We start from the raw sequence: 16,311 nt of genomic DNA, 5'->3' as shown, positions 1-16,311 counted from the left end.
CAGCACAAGGCATTCTGGGTAAATACAACCAAATTAAACATGCTAGTCTACCATTAGCGGGAGAAATGCTTCATGGTTTTTTACCCAAGACAAAAAAGAAATCTTACAACTGCTAAAATCTAACGTCATTCCATTTTTGTTACATTTTCCAAAGAAGGAAGTTGCACCTTCTGTTTCCTTCTGTGGTTCTTGGTGCAGTGCCCCCACAGGCGAGGAGGGGAACAGCTTTTTCAAAAATTTTGGTTTAATTTACAGTTCAGTGTGAAAGAAAACCATAGCAGCTGAAAATGTAAGAAATGTTACAATTTTGGTCCCAAATCGAACCAAATATGGTGAGAAAACAACCTTAGTTTATAGAAAATAAAACATGTGTCTTGAAATAATAACACACATTTCTATTCTCTGTGTGATTAAAGTGCATTACCACTGCAATCAGATTCTTTTGTTTAGTCTTTTCTTACATTCTTATGTATTAAAATTCCTTTAAATTTTGATATTTTACAGTTTTATAGGTGAAGATTATTTTGTACATTGTAAATCTACAAAAAAGAAAAGCTTGACAACTTTGACTAAATCTGCATTAAAAACATAAAACTAAACAGTAAGATTTAGACTTTTATTGCTAAAACTCACATTTGAGAGGTCAGAAATTCAGAAAATTCATGTATTGTAGTGGATCAAGAGGTGTGAGGTTAACGATGAAATGAAGATAAACTGAGAAAAATATAATGATGCATAAACTAAATTCATAACAAGCAGCTTAGATCTATAAAATTCAGAAAACCGACAGAAAGTCTGGAAAATTAAGAGAACTTTAAAGGGAAACAGCATCATTTCACTCATCCCTGGAAGCAAAATATAAACAAACGTTGCAGCTGAAGCTTGAAATAACAATAAATAAATGAAAATAAAACAGTTTTAGCTTTTAAACTCTAATCACACTTTTAGTATCTGAGGCGATGAGATAATAAAGCTCTGCTAGGGAAATCAATCATTAACAGCATTCATGTTCAGACTTGTGGGTGTATTGAAACATTTCCATGTGTGTGTGGGGGGTGTGTGTGTTGATCAGCAGGCTAGCGTGCGACTTGTGACTCAGTAGCTTTCAATGGCTCAGCAGGTTAACTCTGGGATTAAGAGCATCGCTGTTGGGGGTGCAGTTCCCTGTTGGACCACCCATGCTAAACACGCCACCATTAGCTGGGATTAAGGTTTCCACAGAATCCACGGCGGTGGTCCAAATAGATCACAAAGCCTGCCAGAAAACACGCTGTCGTATGAGCTTAAAACAAGTGGTTACTCTTTATTTAAATCATCATCACCACTAAAACCTTTAATGTTTCAGACACTTAAGATATTTTCACAATTATTTGACTCAAACTGGCGATTAAGCATCTAATTTTGATGATTTTCGTCTGTCTGCGTCTCTTGTAAACTTGATAACATTTGAATGTACAGCTAATCTTTGAGAAAGACAAAATAAATTCACATGCCAGAGGCAACCGAATGGTCCCAAGAAGAGCTAAACACACAGAAGAAGAAGAAACTGGGAGAGGAAAGATGCATCGGTAAAATAAAACTTGTTTGCATACCGTCTGTCTGCGTCTCTTGTAAACTTGATAACATTTGAATGTACAGCTAATCTTTGAGAAAGACAAAATAAATTCACATGCCAGAGGCAACCGAATGGTCCCAAGAAGAGCTAAACACACAGAAGAAGAAGAAACTGGGAGAGGAAAGATGCATCGGTAAAATAAAACTTGTTTGCATACAAATGTAGAGAGGAAAGACTTTGTAGCGAAGCACAGTTGGTGGAATCAACTCACTCACTCTTTGGTTACCTAGCAACCATCTGATGAGTTACTGACGCAGCAGCAGTTTCAAGTTTCCTCACTGTGCCTAATAACTGCTTAAAAACAAAAAACAACGTTGTGGAGAGAAAACCGGCTCAACAGGAAAGATCATAACAGTTTGGTAGTATTTCAAATATTTAAAATAAAAAAACTAATCAATCGTTATCAACATCGACTGCAAATGAAACACTTATATTGTAACATGTTTTATAGTCACATTGTCCAGCACTGGATGCACCAATACGGAAATTTGGGCCGATTTCAACTTTGCCATTATGGCCTACATCCAAAATAAACAACAACACAAAGTTGATTTTTTTTTCCTCAGAAAAAACCTTTTATATTAGAATTTATAATATAATCTCAAAATTTGACTTTTTATTCTCAGAATTAACTTTTTTCACAGAATTCTGACATTTATACTTTTGTCTCAGAATCCAAAGAAAAAATGTTGGAATTCAGACATTTATACTCAGAATTCTGACTTTTGTCTCAGAAGTTGGACTTTTTTTTTTTTTTAGAATTTGACTGATTAAAAAAAGTCTGAATTATTGATCAAACTTCTTCCGTAATTAGTAGAATGGAAAAAAACAAAACACAGATCCAAACTGAGCATCCAGATTTGCTGTGCAGGCGTACAGTGGGGCTGTATGTTCGCCTTTGAGCCTGAATCAATTAGAGAAAAATCAACTAAAAACTCAAGTTTGGAATCAATCACTGCAGCTATATGTTGGGCAATCGTTACGTCATGGAAAAAACAATTGAAAGCCGCAGACAGAAATGATGAACATATGGTAATTTCTGACCAGAACTGTTGATAGTTTTACTCTGGAAACAATAAAGGTTTGTTTCATACTCATTTTTTAAAGACAGAGCTAAATGTTTTAAGTGTGTTGTGTTTTTTGGATTCTGTGTATGAAGAATATCACCTTTCATAGTTAAAAAAGGCAAATCTACCGTAGATTCCTGAAAATATCTCGATCACATGTTTTTTTTACTCCAAGGGATCCAAACTACATCAGAATCACTAAATAAATATTTAAAAACACATTTTAAAATGCAATTATTTCATTTCCAAAAGGAACATCTGTCTTTTTAAAACTTTTGTAGTATTGCAAACACATGCAGCATTCTAACGTAAATCAGTGAACCGATTAAGATCTGAGACTCAAAACACTTTAAAAAAAACGTCAAAAGTTGAACAAAGCAGGATTTTAAAGTGGAGAAAAACAAGAGCAGATCTTCACTGGAATTAGAGATATAATTTATCATGCGAGTGAATCAGCCATCCTTTATGTAAAGCATGTTTCTTTTCAAATTCATTCAGTGTTCAAAGGAACGACTTTACTCTCAGTTGTGAAACAGAAACAATTCAGTGCGACAGCTGCGACTTTGTTGACTCAGTGGTGATATTTTTGCATCCCTGCCTGACAGAGAGACTAAAAAAAGCTCAAAGTGAAGCTGAGAGGAGAGTACCTTTCTACTCCGCCGCCGCTGACCTTTCACCTGCACGCTCTTTAAATCCAGCAGCAGGCATCCCAGCAGCAGGTACCATCCGACATGGTGGAGCATGACTGCAGGAGACGGCGCAGGTCCGCCTGCTGCTCAGCTTTGTAGCACCAGACTGCAGAGGAGGCTGATCCAGCTGTCAGCAGGCACACCCACACACCTACAGGCTACACACCCCGCACCTGACGACTCGGCTTCCAGGAATAACACAAAACACTACAGGAACCTGAATAAAAATGGCTTGATTCATGCCATGTGGCTCTGATCTCTGTTTTGTTGATTGTTTGTGCACAAGCTAGCATTAGCTTAGCAGTGCAGCTAGCTAGAAAGTTTTAAAAAGTTATTTAATAAAGTTAAAGACTGTAAATGATCCAGCCATTAAGTTTTATCATGTAGCTACCAGTTAGCATAAAACAGGTGAGAAACCAAATTGTCATTTGTAACTGCAAAAGCTGGATTAGCATGATTAGCAATGCAGCACAGCTAGCTGCTAGAGAGCGTTTGAAAATTAGCAGCTAACATTCAAATAAGCACTTAAAACTGGAGTTCCTGTGATTGCTAATGATCCAAACTTTGAGTTTTACCATGTGGCTGTCAGTTATAGTTAGCGCTGCATACGCTGGCCTAGCATGGTTAGCATTGCAGCACAGCTAGCTAACATTTGAAAATTAGCAGCTAAAATTCACACAAGCACTTTATAGAAATGTGAAAAGCTGGAATGTACTATTGTTGTCAAGTAGCTATGTATAACTGAGAAAAGCAGAACCACACTATAAAAACTAATTAAAACTAACTGAATTGGACAAAAAGTCCCAACAAAGCGAAACTAAACTATAATGAAAAACCCACAACAATTAGAAGCCTAAACGGGATTCAATCAATACCCGATCGATGTATTGATGATCACAATATTTTGACCTTTTTGAATTTTGCACCGAAAAATGAACCAAATTATGAACAAACTACAACTACTACAATAACTAATAAAAACTAAACTGAAACTACATTATATTTAACAAACAATAAGAAAAACTAGCAAAACACTGTAAAAACTAATTAAAACCAACTAAATTACACAAAAAATCACAACAAAATGAAACTAAACTTTAGTGAAAAATCCCAACATTTTAAAAGCCTTTTATGGAATTCAATCAATACCAAATTGACTTTGATTTTTTTGAATTCTGCACCTAAAACTTCACCAAAGCATGAAAAAACTAAGACTACTAAAAAAAACTAATACAAACTTTTTATCTAATAAAACTAGGAAACACTGTAAAAATCAGTTAAAGCTAACTGATGTAGACAAACAGTTCTGTGTGAGGGAATCCCCACCACATCCAAACATGAATGGATTCTTTTTTTTTTTTGGCTCTCTGGAAGATGAAAAGAGAGATTTCAGAAGTGGGTAAACCCACAGAGCTGGGCCTGAATGACTGAACCGCAGCTGAGAGAACATTTGAGGAGGAACTTTTCCCCCACAGATCTGATTTATGCGGAGGAGAGACGGGTGGAGGAACAGCGGGTCCCACGCCTTCGGAGGAAACCTCGCCTCGTGTTTATCGGCGAGAGAAGAGAAGCTGTCGAGCGTAAACAGCAACAGAAATTAACGGCACCAGAGGGAGTTCAGCTCTGGATGAAAAGCACCTCTGTGGACTTTAAGATCTCACAGCAGATGTGCAAACAAGAAGAAAAAAGAAAGAGTCATTTTTTGGTTTTAAATAACTTCGCATCAATGAGACGTTGAGTCAGGATTTCTGTCCTTGAGGAAATAAGTTTGGGACTCTGGTGAGTGGTTTCATCACCTGACATTCAGCCATGCCTGATTTATCATCGCTGCACAGAAAACCCCCCCTCCTCTTTAAATTACAGATTGGAGAAAAATTATTACTTTGAGCAATCTGGAACTTCTCACGCCGAGAAGACTCTCCAGTGACAAAGACAAGAAAACAAGTGGCGGAAGATATCTGCTTTTCCTGTTTCCATCCTCTCCAAATCCCAGATCTCCTCCCTCTGTCTTTCATCCAAGCCTTTCTGCTTTTAACAACACATTTCCCACTGTACTGTTTGACTTTAGGGCCTCGTTTCTCCTCTTTAATTATTTCATATTGGAGGGAGTCCTAAACCTCATCAGGCGGATGAAAAATTACTGAATCCCTTTTAAAGCGCATGAAAGAAACGCCTTTACACATAACTGCCTTTATTAAAGAAGTAAAAAACATTCATTTTCTCTCTCTCTCTTTTTTTTTTTTTTAGCAAAGCATGAAGCCCTTTTATTAAGCGACATCTTCTGATTTGTGAATATGTAGCTGGGAATAATGTGGTTCCTCTTTAAAGCATAAACACCCAAAACCCCAATGTGGAGCAACTGTTTACATTTATGCTGTGAACCCGTCGCATGTTATCGTTTACATCCAGAAATTTCACGCATGCGCTCAACGCTGGAGGCCAAAATGCCGATTCTTTTACCTGCTGTCTGTAGCCGCGCTGCTGCGGTAAAACAACTCCGTCAACTAAATGAAACCTGAAGATGTAGGAATTATTAATTCAGCTCAGCGCGTCACAGCAAAGGGAGAAATAATGCAGAAAAAACGTTAAAAATAAACTCAAAAACACTTCTTTTCTTGCTCTCTAAGTTAAGTTGGCTAACTTAGCGAAGGCTTCGCTACACGCAGACAACAACCGACAACAACGCCACTTTACGTTTCAGGAATCAACACACACACAAAAAAAAACACTCAAACATTTCCCACACAAAGAACAGAACATTCAGTCCATTACAGTTTTATGTTTTCAGGCTTGATATTTACTTTGTGACAATTAATAAATGATCGCTATGGTTGATTAGCTACTGCTGCTATTAGCTAAGCTAACACAGTGGTGGTTGATTAACTAATTTAAACACCTGCTCTACTGATGATCTGTCAGAGTTTGTGTTGAGGTCGCATTTGGTTATTTTTTAACTGAACCAAAACACACCGAATTCCACATCACATCTACATGTTAAGTGTGTCATAGTCAAGCTAGCATAGCTAGCCTGACCTTGTTATTTATTTGTAGTGCTGACAATCAGCATCAAAGCACTGCGTTCCTTTTCCTATTCATCAGGTGTAAATTTCAAATTTAGCACATTATTCTGAAAACTTAACACCTAAAACCGAAGCTAGTCATTGTTATCGAATAGCTTTCGGTTCTCGTGTAAGAAAACAGCGGGAAAATGTGCATGTGATGTCACTCTGCAACGGGTCTATATGTTTATAACCCAAACTGTGATGCCAAACATTACAGCAGGAGGTAAAAAGAAAAAAAAGGTCTGGTCCATATTTGGGGAACATTTCCAGATGTCAAAAGAAGCCACATTTATCTCCAGACAATTATACAGAAGCATAAACATCATGGGAATGTACGAATTTTAAAGATTTGAAAACATATAAGCAGGTCTTGAAATGAAAGGTGCAACTCAACACAAAAACAAAAGCAAAACATCTTAAGAAGATTCTGGCTGAAACTGGTAGGAGAACGTCATTATCCACAGTAAAACCTGCTGTAATGTGGACTGAAATGCCGCTCAGGAAGAAGAAGCCATCAATCAAAACGCAACAGAAAACCATTTTACAGAGCTGGTTTATTAGCATAAATATTTCTCATGTTTATAAAGATAAAGTGATTTAAATTTGATAACACATACACAAACTTGAACTTAAAGGTGAACTATTCTGCGAGGATAGATACATGGTTTATACAAAACATGTTCATTACATTTATTGCACAAAATCGTTCTTAGATAATGAGATTTTAGCTGTTTTAGGGTGTCTTGTTACTTTAGATCCAAATAATCTGCTTCTGGCGACGCTCCCATTTCAACATAAAAATGGCTGCAAACAGATGCACAATTATACAACAGTACATATCCGAAAAGCAGAATTGGCACCTCCTGCGCAACCAACAAGAATGCAGCAAGTGGTTTCTGGATGGTAAGTCAACAAGAAAACACTTGTGTTTTCCAGCAGCCATTGCATAGTGCATAGACCAGTAAAACCAGCTGGCCAAATACACCCGAACTCCACTCGGGTTGCTAGGTAACGGGGCTGGGCTAGACTGGGGCTGCTAGGTAACGGCGTGGTGTGACTCAACAATCAGAAGGTTTTGGAATCTGCCCGTTTTCCAGACACTAAAAAACGGCCAGGTGTTTTTTAATAAGAGCTTGGGCTGTTTTTACGAGCAGCAGAAGAAAAAAATTAAAAGATAAAAATGTAAATTTCACATTCAAAAATACTTTATTGATCCAAAAGAGAAATTAAATGTTATTGCAGGCCATTAATTCAGATTCTTCAAAGTGGTATTGTAGATAGTAATGGCTGTTTGCAGGACAGATTGCTTGTAGCAGTCTGTATGACAGTGAATATGAAAAAGCCTCTGACTGAAGATACTCAGTCTCATGAAGTGGATGGTCAGGGTTGTCCATAATTTTCCTGATTTTATGAGGAATCCTTCTAAGCATAATCACTGTGGAACGTCTGGAGATGATTTTGGATTTTGCCAAAACTCAGTCCAATTTCACAGAATCCAAAACAAGAAGGATCGGTTTTCCCAAAACAAAAAAAAGCTATTTTCCTCCAAAAAGACAGGAGCGAAAGTTTTAAAAAGAGACAAAATTTCAATGAAAGTACAGAGCTACTGCGTCATGCTGCCACCCTGAGCTGCACGATTCTACAATTGCATAATTTGTCCACTTTAAATCATCTTAGCGGCTGAAAATGAGGGAATTTTTTAAATTTTTCATGCAAAGCCTCAATGACAAACCCTCAACACTTAATGATAGATGTTTTTAGCTCTTCCTCTCTAATTTGGCCTCCTCTTGACATTTGAAGGCCGGGTTTGCCAACAGGAACCTCCCTGGAGACACAAAGCAACAACATTTGGTTGTGAAGGAATAAGGAAGAGGGAACCGGATGCCCACAGGCATGTGTGCACTCAAACTGACACATTTAAAGCTTTACGGATCAAGTGCGTTTACACAATGGAGCTCGCTGACAAATTGGTGAAGTTTGAGGAAAACAAGCTTTTATTTTGGATTACAAAGACATTTTATGCAACTAGTAGTTGGTTTGGGATGATCACTTTGGGAACCCCAGAAACAGACGCCAATGCCGCCATGTTGCAAAGAGAAACCAATATCTACCAATTATCCAGGCGCTTTTTAACAAGCATAAAGATGTAAATTCAAACCAGCTTTGCTTGTCTTTTGTTTCTAAGTATTGGTCTATAACTTTGTCAAACATGTGGTGAGTCTGGAAACCTGATTCCCTCTGAAAGTGAAGTCATTTTATCAGCTATATTTAGTTTGGTTTAAGAGATTTGGCTGCAGTGTGCAAAACAAAACCATGTGTGATTTATGAAAGGTTTGTTCTCGACAGATCTGATCAAATTCTTCATCCTCAGCATTAACACAGGCTGAGGTCTCAACAGGACAGAGAGACCATTGTCTTTAAAATGTTCAACTTATTAAATCTTATAAATTTATTTAAAATTCATCCTGCTGCCTCAACAGTTTCCATTACCAACTTAATCCTTATCAGTTTGGGGTTTTGAGGATTTATTGATATGATTAAATATTGTTATTACTGTTAGATTTGTATTATTATTTTTTATCATTTTTTACTATTTGTTTTATTTAATTATTTTTTTCTATTTTTTTATTTTGTATTTACTGTTATCTTTTATTTTGAGTGTTTTTACTATTAGTTCTATTTATTAATTTTTATTTTTTATTTGATTTTCAAAATTTTTCTCTTATTTGCTTGAACAATTTATCATTATTTTTCCTTTACTTTTAGTTTGTCTTTTTGCTATTTTCTTCTGTCATTTTTCTCTTTATTACTTTCAGTATTTTCTTATTGTATTTTCTTAATTTGTTCAACTATTAGTTTTTCTTTACAATTATTTTTATTTTTCATTAATTTAACATTATTTTTTATTATTTCTTCTTTAGTATTTTTATTTTTATTATTATTATTCTATTATAATTATTTAATTTACATAACTATTTTAACTATTATTACTATTGCTGTTGTTACTGATATAATTATTAATATTATTATTAGAACTACAGTAATACGTATAAACAAGTAATAATTGTAAAAATTTTTAATGTATTGTAGATTTTGCCTGCATTATCTGATAGTTTTCAAAGTGTTAGGAGTCTGAAAGGTCATGTTGCATTTTATCCAACTTTTACGTCACTAATTTGAGACATGTGCCATAATTCTGCTGCACATAAACCCACATTAATCCAGACTGTGTGTTGGTGTAGAGCTGAAGATGCCAGCCGGTCCACAGCTGTTTCTAATCACCAGCCTGTCAGCACACGACGAAACCAGACAACCAAACTGCCATCAACCGGGAATTTAAAGGCCAGCTTTTACAAATTAACTTATTATCCAAAATTCACATTTTTTACGTTTTTTTTCTTCTGTGATCCCATTTGGGTCTCGACTGCTTCTAAAAACAGACCAAACGTTTAAAAAGAAATTATAAAAGAAACACTTGTTTTCTGGCAGTAAGTTGATGTTTGTTGATGTCTGAAAAGTGAGCCGTTTTTCTGTTGAGTCACATCCCGCCCGTTACCTAGCAACCCCAGTAGAGTTCCACCCGTTACCTAGCAACCCCAGCAGAGTTCCACCCGTTACCTAGCAACCCCAGCAGAGTTCCACCCGTTACCTAGCAACCCCAGCAGAGTTCCACCCGTTACCTGGCAACCCCAGCAGAGTTCCACCCGTTACCTAGCAACCCCAGCAGAGTTCCACCCGTTACCTAGCAACCCCAGCAGAGTTCCACCCGTTACCTGGCAACCCCAGCAGAGTTCCACCCGTTACCTGGCAACCCCAGCAGAGTTCCACCCGTTACCTAGCAACCCCAGCAGAGTTCCACCCATTACCTGGCAACCCAACAAGAGGTCCGCCTGTCACCTAGCAACCCCAGCAAAACTCCAGCACGTTTTCCCGCTATTAAACGGCTGCTACAAAAGTTAAGTGTTTTGTTATTAATTTACCATCAAATAAAACCAACTGGACCGGTTCTGGGTCCTCCTTACAGTCCAGTTCCAGCAGAACAAGGTCATCAAGGTCATTTGAGGTCACCAACATACAGAGGTGGGTAGAGTAGTAAAAATATTTACTCAAGTAATAGTGGGACTACTTCAACTTATTTTTGTCCACAAAATTACCCAAGAATGCTACTTACGTATTAGGTAACTGATTATTAAATTTGAATGTTACAACTTTATTCTTGTACACGTTTGTTCTCGTAATTTTATTTTTTTACTTTTTCTAAGCAGGACCCTAATTCTCCGTCATAACATAGCAGTGAATCTACTCATAAAAGTACTTTTTTCCTCAAAAAGTTACTCATGTAATTATAACTAGTTACTATCCACCTCATATTCTGTGTGGGAAAAAACGGTGACGATTTCTAAATGTAAAACCATAGAAGCAGCGTTGAAAGCCCAGCTGCTGAGCGAAAACACACTGAATGCACCAGACTGGATCTAAACCGCAGGAGTCGGAACAGTTTTCTGATTAAATCCGCAGAAAATCCTTTCAAACGTTTATATTAGAGACTCAACAGGTTTCTGCCCTGAGGGAGACATCAGGTTTCACCTGAAACATCCCGATTACAAGCCAGAGCCGCTTCAGAGCGCATCAAGAATTATTACAAGTTGTGAAACAAGATTTCTTTTATTTCATCTATTGTATTTTTGTACCGTTACCTCCAGGGCGACGTTGGTACGCGGGGAGCGAGGAGGTTTGGCAGCGGAGCGGCCGCAGCGGGGCGGGTGGTGGCTGCAGTGCTGCTGGGCGCCATCAGGGTCGTCCAACAGGAAGGACAGCTGACGCAGCTCCCCCTGCAGGAGGGAGGCGGAAAGACGCAACAAAAATCATCAGAGGAAAGAAAAACTAAAATTACTACCAAGAATTTTTATCTAGTTTCTACTGCAAATAATCTTGTTTACTTGAAATAAGACAAAAGATATTTTTGCCATGTCATAAAGAAAATAATAACCAGAAATAAAATCTCATTATCTAAGAATTTAATTTGTGCAAAAAAATAAAATGCAACATATTTTGTTTAGTCCATGCTTGGGTTGCTAGGTGATCGCCGGAACTCCCCTGAGGTTGCTAGGTAACGAGGCAGATTATTTCACTTATAACAAAAATATTTCCCCGTGAGATAATGTGCCAGTGGAACTAGATATTTACAGTAGAAATTAGACCAAAAACAGTTGGTAAGGTTTTGTGTTTTTGCAGTGTCTAAGGAAGAGGATTAGGACCAACTTTAAGCTCAGATTTCTCACTTATTTCTCAGAATTCTTTATTTTTCTCCCACCCCCAGAATATAGAATTTATTCTCAAAATTTAGATTTGACTTGTGGTCAAAGTTTTGACTTTTTTTTGGTCATAATTTACTTTTCTGCCAAAATCTAAATTCTAGTTAGAATTTAGAATTTTCTTAGAATTTAGACTTTTTTTTTTTTTTTTAGAATTTAGACTTTTGGTCAAAGTTTTTACTTTTTTTATCAAAAAAATTTATTACTTATTAAAATTTATACTTTTTTCAAAATTTGGACTTTTTCTCAGAATTCAGATTTTTTTTATTTCAGAGGGTTAAACTCAGACTTCTGTTAAAAATTCAGATATCACTTCGCTTAATACAAACAAGTCACTTTAGGGTTGTTGGGACACGCAGAATCCATTTTATTTGATGCTCTGAACAGATCCAGATGCATTTATGACAGTCACCGCTGCCGCTCCAACCCTCCGGCTGCAGCTCATGTTGTAGAAACTGGATACCCAGAAAGCAAAGCTGCTTAACATGCTTTATGAACTTTAAAAGAAATCATCCTGTTAGGAAAACAATGAGCCCAAATGAGGTTTTATTACAAGGTGCATGAAGAAATATTTGTAAAGCTAAATTGCAAAAATCCCCCAAACAGTCAATGTTCGTTTTTCGATGAAAGCATTGAAAGTTGTGGTTTCTGGGAATTCATGGAAACAAACCGCAGGTCTGTAAGAATCAGGATGTAGAACAGGGCGGGTCAGAAAAACATGGCTGAAATAACGTTCAACACGCTTTCTTCTCTAAACAGAGAAAGATCTGAGTGTCTGCCTCCTCAGACTTCATCAAGACTTCACACATATTGACCTCAAATACTCCAGGTTCTGCATAATTTAGCAGAAGAAAACTAACATTTAAGACTTGTTTTCAAATCAAGTCAGATACTTAAAGTTTGAAACATGTTTTTAAATGTTGAGAGTCAGAGGAACATGTCAGGGGTGCATCTGGTTTTAAGACCAGAGGGAAGAGAAAGAAAAAAGTCATGCAAGTTCACACTTAAGAACGAGGTCAAAGTTCAGCTCAGGCTGAACCTGAACTCATTCATGTTTGTATTTCACCGCCAACACATTCTGAACTAAGTTAAAAATGAATCTGTTTACATTTATTCAGGATTTATTCAATAAAGTTTTAATTAAATCATCCATAGAACATTTATTGAGTCACTAAGTCTTTTCTGAGTAAACAGGGTAAAAATTCTGAGTAAAAAAGTCAAAATTCTATGAACAAACATCAGAATTCTAAAAAAAGTCAGAATTTTGACAAACAAAAATCAGAATTCTGACACAAAAGTCAGAATTTGCCAAAAAAAAGTCAAGATTTTAAGAAAAAAAGTCTACATTTTGAGGAAAAAAGTCAGAATTCTGCTACAAAATTTAAAATTCAAAGAAAGAAGAAAATCTAAAATATTAGAAAAGAAAATGTCAGATTTTTTTCCTCCCTAATCTTCACCAGGATCTTACATAAGAAGGAAACATACTAAAACTCCTTTCCGGATAGAAAAAGCTGAAGTTTGCCTTAAAGGTCTCTTATTTTGTTGTCATATTTCATTGAGTTAATATTCACTCCCACCTCAGAAAGCAGCTTACTTCAAACGGAGTTTCAAAACTCTCCAGGACGCCTCCAACCATGAGGAGTCCATCAGAACCGATGTCCAGGCTGTGGTTGACCCAGTCCACGCTCTCCAGCAGCGAGCAATCCACAAACAGCTGCAGCTGATTCCTGGAGACACTGAAGGCAACGCGATGCCAGTCTCCATCGCAGAGCCCACTGACGGGGAACCTGCAACAGAACCATTTCAGCATGACGCAGCTTGTGTTAAAGTCATAAAGAAAAAGTTCGTTTTTCCCCTTCAGTTTATGTTAACGTCGGATTTCCACTGAATGTGTGGAAATTCTGTTTCTTGTCTCTCAAGTTTTGCTATAAAAAAGCTGCAAAACTCCAAATAAAAACTTTCCAACTGCTAAACAATACGTAAAAAATACACTAAAGTCCTGCTGCTCTTCTAAGAAATATACAAATAAACCAAAACCTTTGCGCAGTATTTGCAGCTAATTATGAAAACGCCAAATTCTGACCAAAGACGGTCAGAATAATTAATCAATAATTATTCTGACCAACAATTATTAATCAATAATTAAAACTACAACACAGATTTACAACCATATGAAGAAGCAAACTAAGAATCTGCATAGAACCTCCACACCAGCAGGGGGCGACCAGGAGCTAAACTAAAGACAAATGTTTGGTTTATAGATGTAAACTTAAGAAAACAGCATAAGCAAAAAGAGAAAAAGCATTTTGTTTGGTCGTTTTCCTCCTCTTATTTATCAGTAATAACTTAAAAAACAATAAAGACATTTTCAAACATGTTTAAAAAAAACATTTTATTAAATTAATTTTGACTGCACAGTAAAATAGCATGTCATATTTTACATTTTGTTTAACGTATTTTTATTTTTCAGATGTTCAGACAGGGTTAAAATGAAGCCAATGTAAAATGAGATTTATTCAGTTTGAAGGTTCCCAAATTAAATTCTGCTCAGGATCCCATTTAATGTGAAAACTAATTATAAATACTCACTACTTTCTCTCTGACAATAATCAAACTTATTGGTTATGCCAGTACAGAATGTCTTTATGACTTTCACACATTGTTTTTTCTATTGCCTGTTTATGATCTGTTCTTTCCATGTTTGTGTTTCCTGAAAAATGAAGGAACAAGTCCAGACGCTTCAACAAATCTTTTCACCAAATGGAGTCGCCTTCAAACAAAAGCACAGGGTGCAAACCGACTCCCTGCTGCAGGCTCCTCACCACCTGGGTGCACGTTTGCACACAGTGAGGAGGATGCAGGACCCAGCATGAAAAATGTTATTTTCTGCTATCTGACTTGAATGTTGGAAGGTTTGCTTCATGATTTAACCAAATAGTTACAAAAAAACTGCAGTTAGTTCTGCTGAGGACACAAATTAGCTATTAAGTTGTTTGATATTACAAATATTTTATTACATAAAGAATTATAAGATAATTATATACATTGGTATATGAGAGAGAGGAAATTTCAGTCAAAAATCTCTGAAATTTTCTAGAAAAATCTTGTAAATTTCTGATTTCCAAAGATACAAATTTGGTAGAAAAAAAACTCAAATCCTGAGAGTAATCTCAAATATTTTGTGTTTAAAAATGCTTTTTTGTTGTTGTTTTTTTTTTAGCAATTTCTGAGCCCCAAAAGTTAAAAATGTTTTCAAAATTCTGCAGAATTTTTTTTTTTTGGAATTCCAAAAAACAAAAGTCAAATTTCTGAGGACAAATGAATTCTTGGGAAAAATTATTTCTGAGAAAAAGTCATAATTATGAGAAAAAAGTCAAAGTTCTGGGGAAAAAAAGTCAAAATTCTGAGAAAAAGTTTGAATTCTGAGAAAAAGAGTCAAAATTCTGTGAAAAAGTCAAAATTTTAAAGTCAGATTTTTTTTGTGGTCCTAATTCTCTTCTTGTAAAAACAGTATTAAATCCATTCTGCCCCTGAAGTTTAAAATCTGCTCTGAAAGGAAGCCTGTGAAAGCCTCATCATGAATACTCACTCGTAGTGGCGCTGTTGAGTCCCGATGAAAATGATGGCGTAGGCGCTGATCCGGACCTGCAGCGTGATGTGGCTGTCTGGGCTGAGCATGGTGAACACGCTCTGTTCGTCCCTCTGCCGACTACGAAGCTGCACCAGTAAACTGAACTCATCTGAAAACCTGGAGGCAGCATGAATGAGAACGAAAACAAAAAACACAACAAGCAGAGAAACATAACAAATGTCATTTAATGGACAGATTTTCAAATTTTTAAATTCAAAATATGGTGTTCATTTTTATTTAGCCTACTTTTAATCGTGGAACAAAGTACTTGTTCCACTGGCAGATTATTTTACTTATAAAGAAACATTTTCTCATATTTTAAGTAAAAACAATCTGCGAAGAGGAAATAGTATTTTTATTTTTAAGGAATTATTGATGTAAAACTATCTCCTAAATCTTGTTGAATAGTTACTTGTAGGTTAGTTTTGTTTTATTCCAAATGAACTAAGATATTTGCACTAGAAACTAGACAAAAAAATATTTGGTAAGATATTTTGTTTTTGCAGTGTAACTACTCATTTACTTCACAATTTGATGTGAAACTAAATACAGGACAGTCCTATGGAGAAAAACAACATGAAACATAAAAACAGAGCTACAATTGAATCAATTACCCATCATATTATTAAGTTATGGTTCAATGGCCTAGTCAAAGTCTAGATCTGAATGAATAGGAGAATACATTTTTTATTAGAATTTTCTAATCTGAACAAGCTTAAACAAAAATTTACTTATATTCTCAGTTTATAATACGTGGATTTTTCTGAACGCAGCTCCAAATTATTTACAAAAAAATCAATCAATCAATCACCTATTCGCTGACTTTTCCGAAAAATTTAATGCTCTCGAAAACATGTAGTGTGTAAGGCCGAAATACATGGACACAATTCTACTTATCCTATTGGCTATGGTTTGCAAAGCAGCCAATCAAG

The 16,311-nt window shown here is 36.2% G+C and overlaps 1 protein-coding gene across 3 annotated transcripts in view; it reads right to left on the bottom strand.

Moving 5' to 3' along the window:
• Nucleotides 1-16,311, bottom strand: part of LOC114149946 (collagen alpha-1(I) chain) — a 90,139-nt gene that overhangs the window by 56,736 nt on the left and 17,092 nt on the right. The window contains exons 3-5 of one of the 3 annotated variants that reach the window (XM_028026069.1): nt 15,338-15,496; nt 13,343-13,535; nt 11,125-11,265 (exon numbers count right to left, since the gene is read on the bottom strand). In XM_028026069.1, the coding sequence (XP_027881870.1) occupies nt 11,125-11,265; nt 13,343-13,535; nt 15,338-15,496 (493 nt within the window). Of the gene's footprint in view, nt 1-3,329; nt 3,468-11,124; nt 11,266-13,342; nt 13,536-15,337; nt 15,497-16,311 lie in introns of those variants that run through there. The other 2 variants (XM_028026070.1, XM_028026071.1) reach the window with 2 other exon arrangements.

Source organism: Xiphophorus couchianus, chromosome 8 (genome assembly GCF_001444195.1).
Source record: "Xiphophorus couchianus chromosome 8, X_couchianus-1.0, whole genome shotgun sequence".
NCBI classification, from domain to species: domain Eukaryota; kingdom Metazoa; phylum Chordata; class Actinopteri; order Cyprinodontiformes; family Poeciliidae; genus Xiphophorus; species Xiphophorus couchianus.
The sequence above is the reverse complement of the archived record's forward strand: the minus strand, read 5'-3'. Positions and strand labels throughout refer to the sequence as shown.